Source organism: Glycine soja, chromosome 15 (genome assembly GCF_004193775.1).
Source record: "Glycine soja cultivar W05 chromosome 15, ASM419377v2, whole genome shotgun sequence".
In the NCBI taxonomy this organism is placed as follows: Eukaryota; Viridiplantae; Streptophyta; class Magnoliopsida; order Fabales; family Fabaceae; genus Glycine; species Glycine soja.
Genome location: NC_041016.1, coordinates 4,332,081 through 4,349,881, shown reverse-complemented (window position 1 = coordinate 4,349,881; position 17,801 = coordinate 4,332,081). Strand labels below are relative to the sequence as shown.

The following is a 17,801-nucleotide window of genomic DNA, read 5'->3' as shown; positions in this document are numbered from 1 at the left end:
AGAGAAGGGGCGACTTGTGTTGCGTTGGTAAGCGATTACGTTTGGAAATGCAATGAGTTGGCATGCAAAGGAGAAAGTAGTATTGTAGGAAGGAATATTATATTAAAAAGTTGGAGGCTGGAATTGATTCGGTCTTTATACATTGAATAAAGGCGGCGCTTCTTTCTGGAATTCTAATACTACTTGTGGTTTCACTTTGACCCATCACTATTCCTCTAATCAACGGCTTATAATAATACTTTAGACCCCCACTACAAGTAAACCTTCCAATTGGACAACAAACGGATTATTTTAGCCATCTTATGAATCCAATGGCAGATAAAAGTGGTTCACCATAGACCACCTAATAAGCTGGTGCATTATAGTTGTCATCTATTTTTTGTTATCATATTATTACGGAATATTCATTATTAATTTTCATTGCAAAATTTGTATGCTCATTTTTAATGATTTTTTTTTCTTTTAAATACATTTCTTATTCACAAGACTTCAACTCAAAATCTTACTTAAAAAAATTAAATTTATTAACACTCAAATTAACTGCTTGTTGGTAATCGTAATCTAATTTCAAGTTATTTGAATAACAATTTATTCATATGAAATATTTTATTTGTTTATTTTATTTTAGTCATTTAAATATTTTTTTTTACTCTAATCCTTGTGATTCTTTTTGTTTTAATCTGTTATCAAGCAATGATATAGTAACAATGTTTTCTAACTCATTAATGAAGAGTTTGACCATCAATTGCATGTAATTTTTTATGTTAAATTATGTTTTTTAATCCTTATTTAGTTATGACGTGAGAAAATAATATATCGTCAATAACACTATTACATAATCTATTAATACTGTTATTTGACAATAAAAACTAAAACCAAAGATTCTAAATTTCACATGATTAAAATAAAAAAAATCTTTAAAGAACTTAAAAAAAGGTATTTTATATAGACCAATTAGTCTTACTCTAGTTTTGAATCTCGATATTTATCTCAAGTAAATTTATTTCTTACGGAAGATATATGTTAAAAAACATTAATTGACATTAATGGTATTTATAAGCTTGTTTTTTTGGTTATACAAAACACAAAGAGCGTCAACCAAGCAATAACATTAAGTAATCCTTGGTTTTGTTGAAACTAACATCATTGAACTAACATATACACACAGATTGCATCGTTCCTCTCTCTTTTTTTGTAATATACAAGGATGAACAACAAAAATAGTAGTAAATGAAACAGATTTGCTCATCTGATGAAATTTCAGCTAGGTAAAATCGAGGGGCAAAAAGATTAAGAAAGTGATCCCCAAAGGATTGATAAAATAGCAAAAAACGACATTGTATAACAGGGCAGAGGAGAGTCCCAGAAAATACAAATACAATAAATAAGACACTGGTCCCTCTCACTCTACACCCACGGCATAGTAAATACCGAACTCGACAGGAGTCACACACAACACAAAGCTCAAACCTCTCAAAAGCATAAGCATCACTCGTTGCTTCAGATTGGTGTGGGTTTCAATGGAGAGCTTTGCACTTTCAGCCTCAACCTCCTTCTCTCGCTTTTCCCAACTCCATCATCGTCCTCGCCCTGTCATCTCCAGATCCCAATCTCTCAGATCACCCATCACCATCTCCCAACGTTTCTCCTTCCCCTCCAAACCATCCTCCACCTTCAACTTCAACTTCAAATTCAACCGTTTCTCAAAACCCCATTACCCAATTCAAGCTTCTCCTTCATCATCATCATCACCACCACCACCACCACCACCACCACCACCACCACCACCTCTCCAGGGTGCAAAGCCCATCCCTTTCATTATCTCCATATCCATCGGCCTCATTGTTCGCTTCTTCGTTCCCAAACCCGTCGAAGTCACCCCCGAGGCCTGGCAGCTCCTCTCCATTTTCCTCTCCACTATCGCGGGCCTTGTTTTGAGCCCGTTGCCCGTGGGGGCGTGGGCCTTTCTGGGCCTCACGGCCTCCGTGGTCACCAAAACTCTCACCTTTACAGCGGCCTTCAGCGCCTTCACGAATGAAGTGATTTGGCTTATTGTGATTTCGTTCTTCTTTGCTCGCGGATTCGTGAAGACTGGGTTGGGGGATAGAATTGCGACGTACTTCGTGAAGTGGATGGGAAAGAGCACTCTGGGGCTGTCTTATGGGCTCACATTCAGTGAAGTGCTTATTGCGCCGGCAATGCCTAGCACCACCGCAAGGGCTGGTGGTGTGTTCTTGCCGATTATTAAGTCACTCTCACTCTCTGCTGGCAGTGAACCCGCAAGTCCCACATCTAAGAAACTCGGGGCTTACCTCATTCAGAACCAATTTCAGGTTTGCTTTTTTTATTTTATTTTTATTTTTTTTATTTTTTATGTACCCTGTTACTATTGCAAGTCAGAAGGAAGGCATGGCATGGTCTTGTGCGAGGATCTGCAATAAATAATGGTTCAGTTCTTTCTTTGCTTATTTATTACTTTCCCTGTTTAAAGGAATTTTGGCCTCATTTGACATACATAGGTGCTTAAAGAGGTAGCAATGGGAACATTTGATATGTTAGCATTTGATTTTCCTAGATGAGTATATCAATTGTATTCTGGGAGGTTCTGTGAAGAAGAAAAAATGGATAATAATTGGTTACTTATGGTCTGCAGAGACAGTTTTTTATTTAATCAATTAATCATAGATTTTATAAGATTTACAGGGTATTTTTGAATTTATGTTTTGTGAAGCGACTTGAAATCTATCTTGGATATTGCCGGCTTGGTCTATTTTTCTTGGTTTGTTTTGTTTTTATGAGACATGGTGGCACTATTATGATTGTGTGCATATATTCTGATGTTGCTGAAATTTCTTCTGTGTTCTATCTTTTGTTTGCATATTGCTATCATGTAATAATGAAGTGACTTGTGTATTGCCTCTGTGACCTATGACAGTCTGCTGGTAACTCTAGTGCTCTTTTCCTAACTGCTGCAGCTCAAAATCTGCTGTGTCTCAAATTAGCAGAGGAGCTTGGGGTGATAGTTCCAAACCCATGGGTTACTTGGTTTAAGGCGGCTAGTTTACCTGCTGTTGTTTGTCTTCTTCTTACGCCATTGATTTTATACAAGCTCTATCCCCCTGAAATCAAAGACACACCAGAGGCTCCTGCCCTGGCTGCCAAGAAACTGGAAAGTATGGGCCCTGTCACTAAAAATGAATGGATTATGGTTGGCACAATGCTTCTTGCAGTGTCTTTGTGGATCTTTGGGTATGTCTTCTGCAGTCTATTATATCTACACCTATGTATGTCTATGCATGACTTTTTTTTTTTTTTTTTACTGATTTCTAAGTTTGTTGATTTTTTGGGTGGAAAACTTGGTCCTTGTGGAGATGCTGAAAGTATAGTATTTTGAAGGAAGAATGTTTATTTAATTAATACTTTCTAATTTTTATCAATGTTCTGGCCACCTAGTTTATGCCTTTTGGCTTATTATGGATGCTATTTTAGGAACTCTTCCATATGCATATGAACTTGTGAAAATAATGTGATGTCATTAGTAATAAATTGTACGTTTAATTTGATGTCTTCCAACGAACCCAAACTATGCTTATGCAAGTCATTACACCTTCTGTTGATAACTATGAAGAGTTATACCTGTCTGTGTAGCAGTGTAGATTGTTGTTTTTATTTACAGTTTCTCTTGGTTGAATTCTGTACTATCCGTGTTGTTTTGGTTCTGCAGAGACACTATTGGTATAGCAAGTGCTGTAGCTGCAATGATTGGTTTATCAATACTCCTCCTATTAGGAGTCCTTGACTGGAATGACTGTTTGAATGAAAAATCAGCATGGGATACCTTAGCTTGGTTTGCCATTCTGGTAGGTATGGCAAGCCAGTTGACAAACCTTGGTATTGTGAACTGGATGTCTGATTATGTGGCCCACAACCTTCGGTCATTCTCTTTAAGCTGGCCGGCCTCACTAGCTGTTCTTCAGGCAGCGTATTTCTTCATCCACTACCTTTTTGCAAGTCAGACTGGACATGTGGGAGCTTTATACTCAGCATTTCTTGCCATGCATAGGGCAGCTGGGGTTCCTGGTGTTCTGGCAGCGCTTGCTTTAGGTTATAATACAAATCTTTTTGGTGCAATAACACACTATAGTAGCGGCCAGGCTGCTGTATACTATGGAGGTTTGTCCCTCTCTATAATGCTAGTCATTTAGTTTGTGTTATTTTTCTTTCGAGCTTAGCTACCTAATTTATTTGGCATGTGTTTGTTTAGTAACTTTGTTCAATTCCCTTAAACTATAGTACATATCAATTGTATTTGGTTCTAGCACTTCATTTTGTCTTCTCAATCTTGAGACTGTTGTTTGTTCAATGGTATATTGGATGAAAAGAAAATTTATTGTAATTTTTAAAAATCTTTTGAAGGAAATATTATAGTTGAATATTTTTATTCTTGTTCTGTTAATGCTAGTTGCAATTTGTGATCAAAAGTCTTATTTCTGTTAAGTCAAACCTATTCTTTATCCTTCTCCCCTTTTCTCATGAATTTAAGTTATGTCCAAGGTTAGCATGATGACTGATATGATTTCAATTCTTGTGTTTCAACAGCTGGTTATGTAGACCTTCCGGATATCTTCAAAATGGGGTTCATCATGGCTTTTATAAATGCTATCATCTGGGGAGGTGTTGGCTCTGTCTGGTGGAAATTTTTGGGATTGTATTGACATATTTCCTTGTAAGTAAATAGCACATTTCCCGGTTTCAGTAGGCCTTTCTTTTTCCCGGCCGAAAGAAAAGGTCCTTCAATTGAGGACAGTTGAGCTCAGTCATCATTTTGAAATGAATTTTTTCTTTCTGCTTTTGGCTTTGCAGTTTTAGACTTTTAGCATTATTGTTACCCCCCCCCCCTTTTTTTTTTCTTTAGTTTATATACACTCATTAATAATACTATATATTTATAAAGGTTTCTGAGGAGATTTGGTTGATTCCATTAGATTTATGACTTGTCAATTTCTGATCTACCTTGGTGTGATGATTAATGTATCTATTCCATTGTCACTCCTATTTAAAATGTCATTCTTTGTTAATCAAACTAATAATTTAGGAAAAAATATAAAATTTAATCAAATAAGAGTAGAAATATACACTCCCACAGGCCACAAGGGTGTGGTTAGTTTTTAACATGCATGCTTCATTGAATAGCTAGCTAGTTAGCTTTATAATTAGTCTTTAATTAAACAAGACGTTGAACTGGTAGTGTACTCCACCAACATGACCTTCGTTCTGCGCATGTCCTTGTTCGTGCTGATGATGCGGATCTGATCTGAAAAATGGCACTGTCCTTTCCAAATATTTGGTACATATTATAGAGAGAAGCAGTAACAACTTTTGGGTTGGGTTGGGCTCCGTATAAAATGTCGTTGATGAGAGACCCACTCGTTATGCATCTTCACAATAAATAAATAAATGAAGACTAATTTATGCATACAATTTTATAAAATATAGTTATGAATAAAAAAATAGAAAAGGTTAAATTTAAGTTTTAATTTTAATTCATTTTTATTATATATTGTTAAATTATTAAAATAAAATATTTTAATATGCATATTAATTATTAATCTATTTTAATCATGGGCACTTACAGTTAATATATAATTTAATTGTATCGGTAATTAATGAGTATTGAAATATTATTCTTGTCACAAGCAGATCATAGGATGGAAATTTGATTCATATTTATTGGATACTTGAAAAAGTAATGTTCATGGTGGGAAAAAAATGGGTATAAATTTTAGTATACAACACAAAAATCATCATAATTTACAAGACACTTAAAATAAAATAAAAAATGAAGAATTTTTTAAATAAATAATAATGAATAGTAAATAAAACCTTGGTATATATGAATGTCCGTTATGCAGAAAGCAGACGAGAAAAAAATTTGTTCAAAAAAAGAAAAGAAAAAAATTAACACACATAAAAGTGGCTGATACCATAAATTAGGTTGACTAGTTAATTATTTTGCATAGCATAGCCATCGTATTTCCTCTAAACTTGGACAATGTCATATTCTAATTTGCACAAACTTATAACAGTAGGAAAGCAGTAAGTGGACAACCACATTTTTTTGTCCTACTTTTACTCTAGTCACAAAACATAATATCCACAAACTAGTTAATTCTGTTGATCCCCTCCATGAAGCTGAGATATTTTAATTACTAAGTATAACTAAATGTCTAGTTTTATCTTAGTTTCTCATTGTCAAAATACCCCGTTACTAGAGCATCCAACTGCCCTCCAATTATATGTTGAAAAAGTATAGGTAACAAACACCTTAATTTGTACACTAGTCACAACTTCATATTCCCAAGTCCCTAGCCTTTCCATTTGTCCATGAAACGAAAGGAGGTAATTCTACGCTTAAGATGTACATAACAGATATAGCTTGGAAGAAAAGAACTTCCTGACCTTTAGAGCAATCAAAATGATTTATTCTGCAATAGTCTTCAGCCATGACAGGAACCAAGAACGAAGTATATGAAATAAGAAAAAGAAAATTTATGATGCTATATATGGCTTTTTTTTTTTTTTTGAGAAGATGCTATATATGGTTATAACTACGATAGGCACTCCTTGATTTTCAAACCAATGACATGCTATTAAAGCATGGATCTATGACTCAAAATATGTATGTAGATGACAAGTTCAATAGAAACCTGAACAGCAGCTCCCATCATCTGAATGTGCTACATACTGTAGTGTACAGTATCTTATTAAAGCTACTGTGACTTCTCTAACAGATTTAGACTGTAACTAATGAACATTACATGAGTGGAAAAGGTAACACGAAGCATACCTATTATCTATTGTAATATACATATGTGTGTGTATATATATATATATACTATTTTATTTAAGCAAAAAACTGGATTAACACACATCTTTGTCTCCCCCGCTCCTTAAAATGTTGAACTTTGACCAAAGGATATCAGAAACTTTTAAGTGTTAGATTTGGCTCGCTTTACTGGGGCTTGGAGGGAATTTAGATAAAAGGCATCCTTTTTGTCAATTCCGTTAAACAGATAACTAAAGGGTGGCATTTTTATATATCTGCCAGTACCAGGAGCAACCTTCAGTTCATTATTTTCCCAAACAACTCTTCCTCCTGCAATAGTCACTTCGATTTTTCCCTGAAAAAAAAAACCAAAAACTTTGAATATCGATATTACATGACAAGGCTTCAATTATTGAACTATATACAAACAAGAGCATGTTGAATGGACTCTTAAGACACTAACAAGGCAAATATAACCCAGCATGAACAAATAAAGTAACGAGTGGTGATAACTGATACTCAAAGCCTAGAGAGAGAGAGAGAGAATGATATAGTTGAGGGGAAAATGTCTATTAGTATACAAATCAGTTTAAGAATAATTCATTATCCTCATTGATAGCCCATAGAATATGACAACAATTATAAATAATCTTCCTAATACTATAATGAATTCTAGTCGTCTAATGCTATCCATTAACTAAACTGTTGTACCACATGCAAAACCAAAGTGCCTTGCCTAATTCAAACTCAATATAGCAACATAAATGAAGTGCCTTTAATTGAATGAAACTATATCTCCCAAATCTTACTTTTTAATATACCACTTGTACCTAACTAGCAAAAAATTAATTCTAAAAAAATAATAAACAAACACCTTGAGCAAAAGATTGAGTCAAAAGTCTAGAGAACTTAAGAGATATGGGTGAAAAATCCATATTAAACCAAAACGTGCAGTACTCATGCTGTAACTAAGCAGTTAATCAATTTCAATCCTTAGATGGAACAGATTATAGTTAAATCAGTACCTTTCCACTCCTTCCCTCATAGACATTTGTGTCCAGTTTGGAGTGGTGGGACTTTGCAGTTATCTCAAAGGTTGAATTTGGATTGAGGATGATAATATCTGCATCAGATCCTGGAAGAATAGCTCCTTTCCTTGGATATATATTGAAGATTCTAGCACTAAAATGATTGTAGAAATAAATAAATAAAAATCAGTAATACTTTTGGCATCTATACAAAGAGCTTCATCAAATTAAAATAAAAATAATTAAATACTCTGAATTCTCCTTATTACTATAAGAACTGGATGCTAATTTTACTTTGATTAACAGAAAATATACCATTCAGTGCTTGTCAACCGGACATAGTCAGTGACAGATATTTGGCCAGATTCCTGTGAGATATATCAAAATAAATTCAAGTTAAAATGTTATCCTCTCCTCCATTTCATCCCAATCTTGAAATGGAATGCTAGGCTGATAACTGATTATCTTACCACCATGATATCCCATACCAAATGCATCCTTTCTTCAATACCTACATATATCAGGTTGCAAAGCACATTAGGAAGGAGATATTTCAAAATCAACTAGAATGCATTTAGGCTGGAAATATCTAGGGCCATCCATCATGTGATTACCATTGACACCATTAGGAATTTTCCGGAAGTCATCAATTCCAAGAGCTTTCTGGGTGGAATTAAAGGCACAATGATCAGTTCCTACCAGCTGAAAGGTTGTAAACGGTACCCTTGGTCAAATAATCAGTCTTAGTAAAAAAGAATTAATTGAGCACACAGGGTATTAGATAATACAGAGCTCAGAAACAATGAAGAGTGCTAGGATTAGGATGCATTTCATGGCTGAGACTATCCTAATTACTTCCTCAAACTTAAACCCTTAATGATTATTGAACCTAAGCCTAAATCATAGTGAAACCTGCAAAACTCCTGTTGAAAGGGCAGCTTGAAGGGCCTTATCATGTCCTCGTTTCCTAATAGGGGGACTCATGACATACCTGAAACATGAGAATGAACACGGCTTATATTCTTAAAACTGAAGACAATAAAAGAATAACAACAAAAAAACAATGAAACAAGTGAAGGCACTAACTTTGCAGCAGTCTCAAAGTCAGGATGCCAAAGCCAAGATTCATCAAGGGCTAACCCAGAGGCAACGGGCTCTCCAATTACCCTTTGTCCTGCAGCATGAAACCAATTAGTGGAACAAAAGTGTCATGGGAAAAAAAAATATAAACTAATTGCATGTTCTGTAGTTTCAAACAAGCAAGGGAGATCACTAAAACTAGTTATCGATAAAAAATAAAATGTCACCGTTATGAATCCCATATTAAGAATTGAAAACTCAATTTAGTACAATTGGTGTTCTCATTGAGAGTTGGGCTGAGAAGGGCTACCTATGGCCTAGATTAAGGTGCAATGTGCCAAATAATAATAGATGCATAAGGCCACCAAAGGGGAAAGGACTATCACCAGATCAGAGTCGATAGAGTAAAGTTGTTGTGAACATCATCAACTCTTAAAGGAGGTGACAATGTTATGAATCTCACATTGAGTAGAATAGAAAGCCCAATGTTGTGAGGCACTCCTAAATATGGATGTTGGACTCTCTTTTTATTGTGCTGGTTTGTTGTACTTTGGTTCAGAACATAAGCAAAGATAGAATAAATGTGAAGAAGGTTCTAAACTTGAAAGCCAGGATAAAAATGATGTATAAATTTGATTCATCTTTATGGCCACAAAGAATTTGGTTTCAGCAAAAAGATGCTTTAATTCATCATGAAGAGATGGAAAAAGAAAAACACAAGGGGGCACTGATCATAGAACAAGACAAGCATGATTAGAGTATAAGTCCACAGAATACAATTTCGAAGAGACTATGAGTGTTCCACTTATATTAGTCATCTGGTTGCTGGAGACAACTTCTTTCTAGTATGGCCTAACAGATTCAAGTTGAAAATCCTAATTCACAGGACATTTATGTCCATATAATTTCCAATTTTTCATAATTATAAGTTCAAACTCATATGGTTATCATCTACCCACATTAAGAAGAAAAATAGATGCATCAATAACTAACAATTTTTTGTTCTTAAATTTTATATCCTTTCAATTGCATAACCAAGGTTCTTATCAGTATGAGATTCGGCTTGGGAAACTCTTTTCCTCTTTTTTCAGGATAGAATGGTAAGAGTAAGAGGGAAAGGGTAAGTAATCCTCTAAATCAGAAAATTGCAAAACAATGAAACAAGAAGTAAAAAAATCAGCAAGGCAATCCAATATCCCTGCAAATCAGAAAAGGAATCTTCCTTGGTAAGCTCATCTCTTGAATACAAAATACAGAGAAAAAGGGTACATAAGCAACCGTAAACTTAACAGTATCCCCCCTAAAAGGATCACATCAAAGACAGCAATCGAAATCAAGTCTCAAACTGTCAATTAAGTTTAAGTGATTTTAGTTGCCCTTGGTTTGTACATTTATAACAGTGTAGATACAATCTTAGAGAACAGAACGAGAGTGGAACTATAAATGTTCTCAGGTTAACCTATTTATAGCTGTTATAAATTCAAGTACAAGAATTCTTTTTGCATTTTCTTAAATAAAATAGAATATTGTTGTGCAAAAATTTTGGTTTTTCTGCAAAAGGGTTTTTTAATTGTGTTACAACTGTCTACTTTCTCTTAAATGAATGCTGCACTGTTACTGTGGAACACATTAATGAAAATTAATAAAAACTCTAAAGGATTAAAATTAACCTGATTTCCGGGCCTTAGCAATTTCTTCCATTGCATCAATGCTCATTACATGAACCACATATAAAGGAGTGTTCACAAAATCAGCTAAACGAATAGCACGGGCAGTTGCCTCTCCTTCCAACTACATAGGTATACATAACCAAAGTCAAATAGGGAAATGTTCTATAAATCATAGACATATATTTTCGTATTTAGACTTTACAAGAATCACACAATATTAGAAAACATAACATGTATCCAATATGATAACATACCTACTTGGTGCAGTTCATAAAAACAGGTGAAACTGAACACAACAAATACCAAACTAGCGTTGTCACAAGTAAGCAAATTTTGACAATAGCAGATAAAAACAGTTAATTTGGCTCGAGTAGACGTGCTATGCAGGAAGCCTACTAAGATGAAAAGGGAAAATCATGTTTATATATGCAACAGGTTGGTAAGATAATGAAGATGATGAAACAAAACTGGAAGTGGCCAGTACTTTCATTCCATTATTCTGTAAATTCTTTACAAAAGAACAAATATGAGAATTTACCACTGCAGGCCGTGAAAGAGCATGTCCCTCAGGACCAGTTATTCCAAGTTCTATCATTTTTTCCTGACCTTCGTACACAGCATCTCCATTTTCTGCATGGACCATAGCTAAGGCACCAAGAGACTTGCACTTTTTAAATCCTTCCAGAAGAAGCTCATCATTGATCATAAGAGCTCCTTTGTATGCCATGAAAAACTTAAAAGAGTTGATGCCTGCAATTACAAAACATAGATGCAATAGCTGAAATAAATTCCTCATAAACTCAAAACCAAAGGGTTATTGCCACATAATCAGCCAAATTATCAAGGAAATAAATCATGACCTTTCTCCTTGACCATGAGCTCCATTTCTCTTGACACAGTTTCATCCCATTTGGTAATAGCCATATGGAAACCATAATCCATGCAAGACTTCTTTGCCTTCTTTTCATAGGCTTCAAAACCAGCCGTTAAACTTCCTTTATGTGGTATAACAAAGTCAATGTGCATTGTTGTCCCACCAGCTAATGCTGCAGCCTGACCACTGAAGAAGTCATCTACAGTTTCCGTATCCATAAACTCAAACTCTAGGTGGGTGTGAGGGTCAATGCCCCCTGCCAGTTAACAAAAAAATGCATTCCTGGAATCTGTCAGGTAGAAGATAATATAATAACAACCACAACAACAGTGAACGACACGAGTAGGAATTCCACCAGTTTTGGAATAACATTAAGGAAGGTGATTTGTTAATAGAGCTCACTACCACGCATTCAATTCCTTCCTATGGTGTAGTGTATCAGAACCATCCAATAGTGCATCAAGTGCCTGACTAAGGACCAAAAATATTGTTTTATACAAGACTTTGAAGTAGATGCAAGAAGACTAGAAAGACAGATATGTATCTTCCCATGATCTTATGTACATACATAGATCCTTCATCTATGACATTAATTCTAGCAGGACCTGATTCATTTTCTTTAATTAAGTGTAGATATTAAGTAGTGGTGAGTGTTAGATTGAAAAGATTAAGGGGTAACCTGGCATGACAAACTTGCCAGTGGCATCTATGACCGTCACCTCATCTCCAACCTGCGAAATGCCAATGAAATTAGAAAGCAGAAAGGAACAGAAAGAGAAGGTGGTAGTAGAGAGGAGGGTAAAAGATACCGTAATAGTGGGATTGATGGCAACAATGATACCATCTTCGACATAGACATCGGCAACCTGTTGGTGGTGAGCATTCACAACGGTGCCGCCCTTGATCAACAGCTTGGATGAAGTTCCAGCGTCACAAAACTGAATCAATGATTAAAAAGCGGAAATGAAAATCTCATAATGATGATTGCCTAAATAATTGAGTTTGTATATGTTGAAAAAACCAAAAGGAAAAGAGTGAATAAAAGTCAACTGAGAGAGAGAGAGAGAGAGAGAGAGAGAGAGAGAGAGACCTGGTTAGATTGTGAAAGGGAAGAGGGAAGAAGAAGAAGAAGGGTACTGATGAACAAAGAAAGGAGGAGTTGTGAGGTCAATCCCATGGCCATGGCTACGCTATGCCGATACTCTGCTCAGCTCAATATTCAATTCAGCGCTGAAATTAATGCTTTTCTTCATTCGACCTCATCTCAGCCACAACGTGGGTTACTGCTTAACTGCCGCGTGGTTAAGTTAAATTCGACCACCTCGTACTCCTAGAACCTTCAAAATGGTCCCACCCGCCTCACGTGTCTCGTGAGCCAGTGCCAAAACGATGAAATAAAAGGAGATAATAACTTCTTTATTTTGTTCAAATGATAACTAGTGACTTAAGGAATTGTTTAAGAAATTTAAAAGTAGAAATATTTTTATTGGAAGTGAGTAAATTATATCATGTTCTTTAGACAATAAATATTCTAAACATACTAATTAATCATTTTTTTTTACAGAAAGGAGAGCACAAACTTGTGAAAATGATAGAGTACTATTTAACTATTTTTAATTTAATTTGATGAAGTTGTTTGGTAAAACTAAAAATGCCAGAACTATTGCCGATATTATTATTTTTTAATTTATAGTCATTTGAGTGTTAGAATGCTCAATATATATAACCAAGGAAAATGAGCTATTCTTCCAGAGGATATGATCGAACCAACAAAGGATTGAAGTTGATTAATTGCTTACTTACATAATGAATACAACACAAATCTCCTTGTTTTGGTTTAGTATGGATTTTTCACCCATATCTCATAAGTTCTCTTTGGACTTTTGACACTTTGTAAGGGTTTTTCACTTCAATTTAGTTTTTCTTTCTAGTATCAAGCTCAAACGTTCACAAAATAGTTAGGTGCAAGCAGTATATTGTAAAGTAAGATTTGGGAGATATAACTCTATCCAATTAAAGGTACCCCCTTTATTTTGTTATGTTGAATTTTAATTAGGTAAGGCACTTTGATTTTGCATGTGGTACAACCATTCTGTTAATGGGTGACATTAGGCAGAAGAGAATTCAGTACAGATTTCCAGTAAAATAAAAAATAAAAAATCCATTGCAGATTTAGTTATAATTTTATAATTGTCGTCTTATTATGTGGGCTATCAATGAGAATAATGAATTATTCTTAAACATTGGCCAATATGCTAATTGTGACATTTTCTCCCTCAAGTATATCATTTTCTCTCTCTCTCTGTTCATCACTATCCAAGTTTTTGAGTATCGCCACTCATTACTTGATTTGTTCATGTATTGTTTTTGCCTTGTTAGTGTCCTAGAGGTCCATTCGACATGTTCTTGTTTGTATCTAGATCAATTGTCATGTAATATCAATATTCAGTATATTTTTCTAGGAGAAAGTTCAAGTGACTGTCGCAAGAGGAAGGTTGCTCTCGATACTAGAGATATATAAAAATGTCACCCTTTAATTATCTGTTTGATGGAATGGGCAAAAATGAATATATATTTTTTTTTAATCTAAATTCCCTTCAATCCTCAATGAAGAGAGTCAAATCCAGCATTTGAAAGTTTTCTGATACCCTTTTAATCAAATTTCAAAGTTTTACTAGGGAGAGGAACACACAGCGTGTTAGTCTAGTTTTTTTTTTTTTATCAAATAAAGTAAAATATGTATATTAATATCATAAGTATATTACAATAGACAATAGATACGCTTCACGTTAACTTTTCCACTCATGTAATGTACATTGCTTATTGTCTAAAGCTCTTAGCAAAAAAGAGACAATAATAAGACACTGTACAATATGTAGCACACTTAGATTACAGAAGTTGGTCAGGTTTCTATTGAACTTGTCTCGTCTACGTACATATTTTACAAGTCATAAATCCCCCGAGCTTTAATTCCATATCATTGATTTAAAAATCAATGAGTGTCTGTGGTAGTATGTTTCATAACACATCACGGTCTAATACAACAATTTACGTAGGTTAGGATCTTCTTTTTCCCCTGCATGATGATAATCAATAAATGAATGAGAAATTTTATTCCCTAATTACATGCCTGTGTCATTTCTCTTACTTGTCCCTCTATGTGTGAATGTGTGTTATATAACAGAAAAACTATAGGGATTGTAGCCAATGCATGCCAAGCATAAATTGGAAAATGCACATTTAATAACAGAATGATATAAAAGTCGAAATAAACTTCTAGTAATAATTTGTACATGTCTCCCCTTCTAAACATTCTCTAGGTTGCACGTTGCTTTTGACAATACTCCACCTAATCATTGATGCATGTGTCATGTGTGTGTGATCAGGTGAGCATGGACCAAAGCTGGGGAAAGTGGTTGGATGAAAGGGAAAAAAAAGTAAACTTTTGTGGGAACTTGAAACTCCTACCATGAAATTTGAAGTAATAAACATAAATAATTTTTTTTATAAACAAATGTTAGTTCTTAGTGGAAAAATTCGAGACCTCTTTCCCCCTCTAACTTCTTTCTTCACGTTAATCTTATAACTCCTAAGATACATAATTTTGTAACAGCAATAAGAACTAAAGAAAATGGTCTGACCACGACAAGAGGTTCCTCATGAGCATGAGAATGACCGTGAACATGATGATGATGATGAGCTTTGCCATGTTTGGCATTAGCTATGTCCCTTTCATTCCCAAGACTTCTATGTTTTATTTCAGTGAGGTTGGTCTTCTGCTGCTTTTTGTTTGCACGAGCTTGGGTGAACACCATCGAATAGTCAGTAGCTCCTGGTGCTTTTTGGTCCCACCCTCCAAACTGAGGCACAGACATCATAGCAGGTCTTTGCTGCACTAGGATAACATTGGTTGTTTCTCATTCTTCGACGTGCAAAATGCATAGTTTGTTTAAAGGAACAATTAAAACTTCCATCCTAAACTTATATTGGTTAATACACCCATGATTAACGCACATTAACAATTTCAAATTCTGAATTATTAAACAGTCATTACGATTTCATTAAATTGAGAAATGCCCAAATGGACATTAAACAATTAGGAGGAACCTTTGAATTGTCAACTTGAAAAAAATGTTGTTTATTGACAAATAGAACCACACTTATAAGTTATGACCATTTGTAGCATCATGAATTTTCTCTTCTTATTCCATATACTTCGTTCCTGCTGGTTCCTCCCATGGTTGAAGATTATTGCAGAATAAATCATTTTTATAGCACTAAAGGTTAAGAAGATATTTTCTTTCCTAACTATATCTTTTATGTAGATTCTAAACTTATAATTACCTGCTTTTGTTCCATGACAGAATGGAGAAGCAAGGGACCTTGGGAATTGAGCTACGACTATGATACAAATTAAGGTTTTTACACTACTACCTTTTCAAGATATAATTAGAGGGTGTCTAGATGTTGTAGTGATGGAGTATTTTAACTATGAGAAACTAGGATAAAATTAAACATTCTGTTATGCTTTGTACTCAAAATATCTTAACTTCAATGAGGGGATCAATGGAATTAACGTGTTTGTAGGTATCGAGTCTTGTGATTAGAGTTAAAGTAGGACAAAAAAATATGGTTGTCCACCTGCTGCTTTCCTTCTGTTATGAGTTTGTGCAAATTAAAGTACGATATTGTCCAAGTTTATGAGAAATATAAGATGGTTATTCTATGCCAGATAAAAATATTTACAGTTTTTCACCAAAGAAAAGTTCACAACAAATAAAATGCAAAACAACTAACTAACTTGCCAATCTAATTTCTGGTATGCGCCACTTTTAAGTAAGTCAATATATATTTTTTTAAATGAAGTATGTCAATATTTTTCTCTCGCTTTTTACATAATGGACGTTCATACTAGTATATACCGAATGATAAAAAAGATACTAGTATATACCTGGTTCTGTTTACTATTTATTCTAGTTTATTTACTTTAGAAAAGATACTTATTTTTTAAATGTTGTTTATTAATTTATTTTTATATAAAAATAGTGTCCTATAAGTTACATTGATTTGTGTTGGATTCTCAATTTATTGGCTGTGGTTTGTGATTGAATAAGATGGTAAAACTAGTGCATAGCCTATTTTTGTCAAAAATAAAAAATAAAAAAATCCACTGAACTGATCCTCTGTTTTTGTTGTGGCTCTCCCCAAACAAAAAATTCCATCTTCTCTTTCACTGAACTGAACTGACTCTCCTCAACTCCAAGTGCAGTGCAGCACGCTCACTGTGCTCACTGTGTATGAAAATATCCTTGTTTCATATTTTGTTAAAATAATATATTTTAATCTGTTGCAAGTTGCTACTTAATTGTGATTTGTGAAATAATCTGTGTAAAAGGATATTGAGTTTCAAATTCTTTTGTCCTTCATTTTGGTTTGGATTTTTTTTATAGCACAACTTTTGCAGTTTTGCATGCTTAGTTTCTTCATTATTGTTATCATAGCATTTTTTTAAAACAAATTTTTTTGGTAAAGTTGTTCCTTCTGCAGCAGCAAGTATGCCAAAAAGAGTTTTGCTTGAACTTCTTCGTAGATGTCTTTTAATATCACAACTTTGCAACAAGCACCTCGTGGATTCAACACTTCAGCTTGCAGAACTGACAGATGACACTGACAGATATTTGGTAGACAAAGTTCAAAAGTTCTCTCTAATTAGTTTATCCAACTTAGACAATGCAGATGATCATCAAAGCTCTTTTTATTGACTTCAAAGAACATTTTCCACTTTGAGGAATCTGTACTTGAAGCAGCTAAAAAGCTAGAGTTAGTTAAACAACAGACAATGAAAAATTAAAAAACCAATGGCAATGGATTGTGATTTGTGACACTAAAAAATCACAGACATGGACTTAGTTGGACTTATTTTAAGGTATGGTACCTATAATTAGTTACAGGTGCCTTGGTCTGAAAATATACAATTCCATAAACACAATTAGACAATCATGTAACTTAATTACCTAAATCACATGAATGCAATCGTAGTCACACTTTACAATATTCTTATCCCCTCGCTTTGATTTTCATTTGTGGCAAGTGCATCCGCAATCAGTAGGAGTTGGACAGTCCAACAAGGGCGACCTGAGAACAGATGAGCAGCTGAATAGCAAACATAGCTGCATCATGTGGTCAGCTGCTCATTTGGTCTCAGGACGATCCTGTAAAACCCCTCTACCTACACATATTTTGGAAATGTCTTTGCATGAAGTGGAACATTGATCTTTTGAATTGTGTTTTATCAATGTAATGAGTTTATGTTTATCCAACTT

At 34.5% G+C, this 17,801-nt stretch overlaps 3 protein-coding genes across 3 annotated transcripts; 1 reads left to right on the top strand and 2 right to left on the bottom strand.

The window, feature by feature from the left end:
• Nucleotides 1–1,156: 1,156 nt before the first annotated feature.
• On the top strand, nucleotides 1,157–4,868 carry LOC114388233 (dicarboxylate transporter 2.1, chloroplastic-like). Its single transcript, XM_028348613.1, has 4 exons — nucleotides 1,157–2,333; nucleotides 2,936–3,249; nucleotides 3,725–4,173; nucleotides 4,600–4,868. Exons 1-4 carry the CDS (start codon nucleotides 1,521–1,523, stop codon nucleotides 4,713–4,715), a joined length of 1,692 nt encoding a protein of 563 aa, XP_028204414.1. The 5' UTR covers nucleotides 1,157–1,520; the 3' UTR covers nucleotides 4,716–4,868.
• Nucleotides 4,869–6,599: 1,731 nt separating this feature from the next.
• Nucleotides 6,600–12,695, bottom strand: LOC114387875 (dihydropyrimidinase-like). The gene is made up of 13 exons (XM_028348105.1): nucleotides 12,569–12,695; nucleotides 12,288–12,416; nucleotides 12,158–12,209; nucleotides 11,465–11,734; nucleotides 11,143–11,354; nucleotides 10,605–10,725; nucleotides 8,941–9,028; nucleotides 8,767–8,845; nucleotides 8,469–8,556; nucleotides 8,325–8,365; nucleotides 8,170–8,222; nucleotides 7,852–8,008; nucleotides 6,600–7,181 (listed from the first exon to the last, which is right to left on the bottom strand). Exons 1-13 carry the CDS (start codon nucleotides 12,659–12,661, stop codon nucleotides 6,990–6,992), a joined length of 1,575 nt encoding a protein of 524 aa, XP_028203906.1. The 5' UTR covers nucleotides 12,662–12,695; the 3' UTR covers nucleotides 6,600–6,989.
• Nucleotides 12,696–14,239: 1,544 nt separating this feature from the next.
• Nucleotides 14,240–17,801, bottom strand: LOC114386551. The gene is made up of 3 exons (XM_028346578.1): nucleotides 15,823–17,801; nucleotides 15,120–15,368; nucleotides 14,240–14,554 (listed from the first exon to the last, which is right to left on the bottom strand). The coding sequence occupies exons 1-3, from the start codon at nucleotides 15,835–15,837 to the stop codon at nucleotides 14,507–14,509; spliced, it is 312 nt and encodes a 103-aa protein (XP_028202379.1). The 5' UTR covers nucleotides 15,838–17,801; the 3' UTR covers nucleotides 14,240–14,506.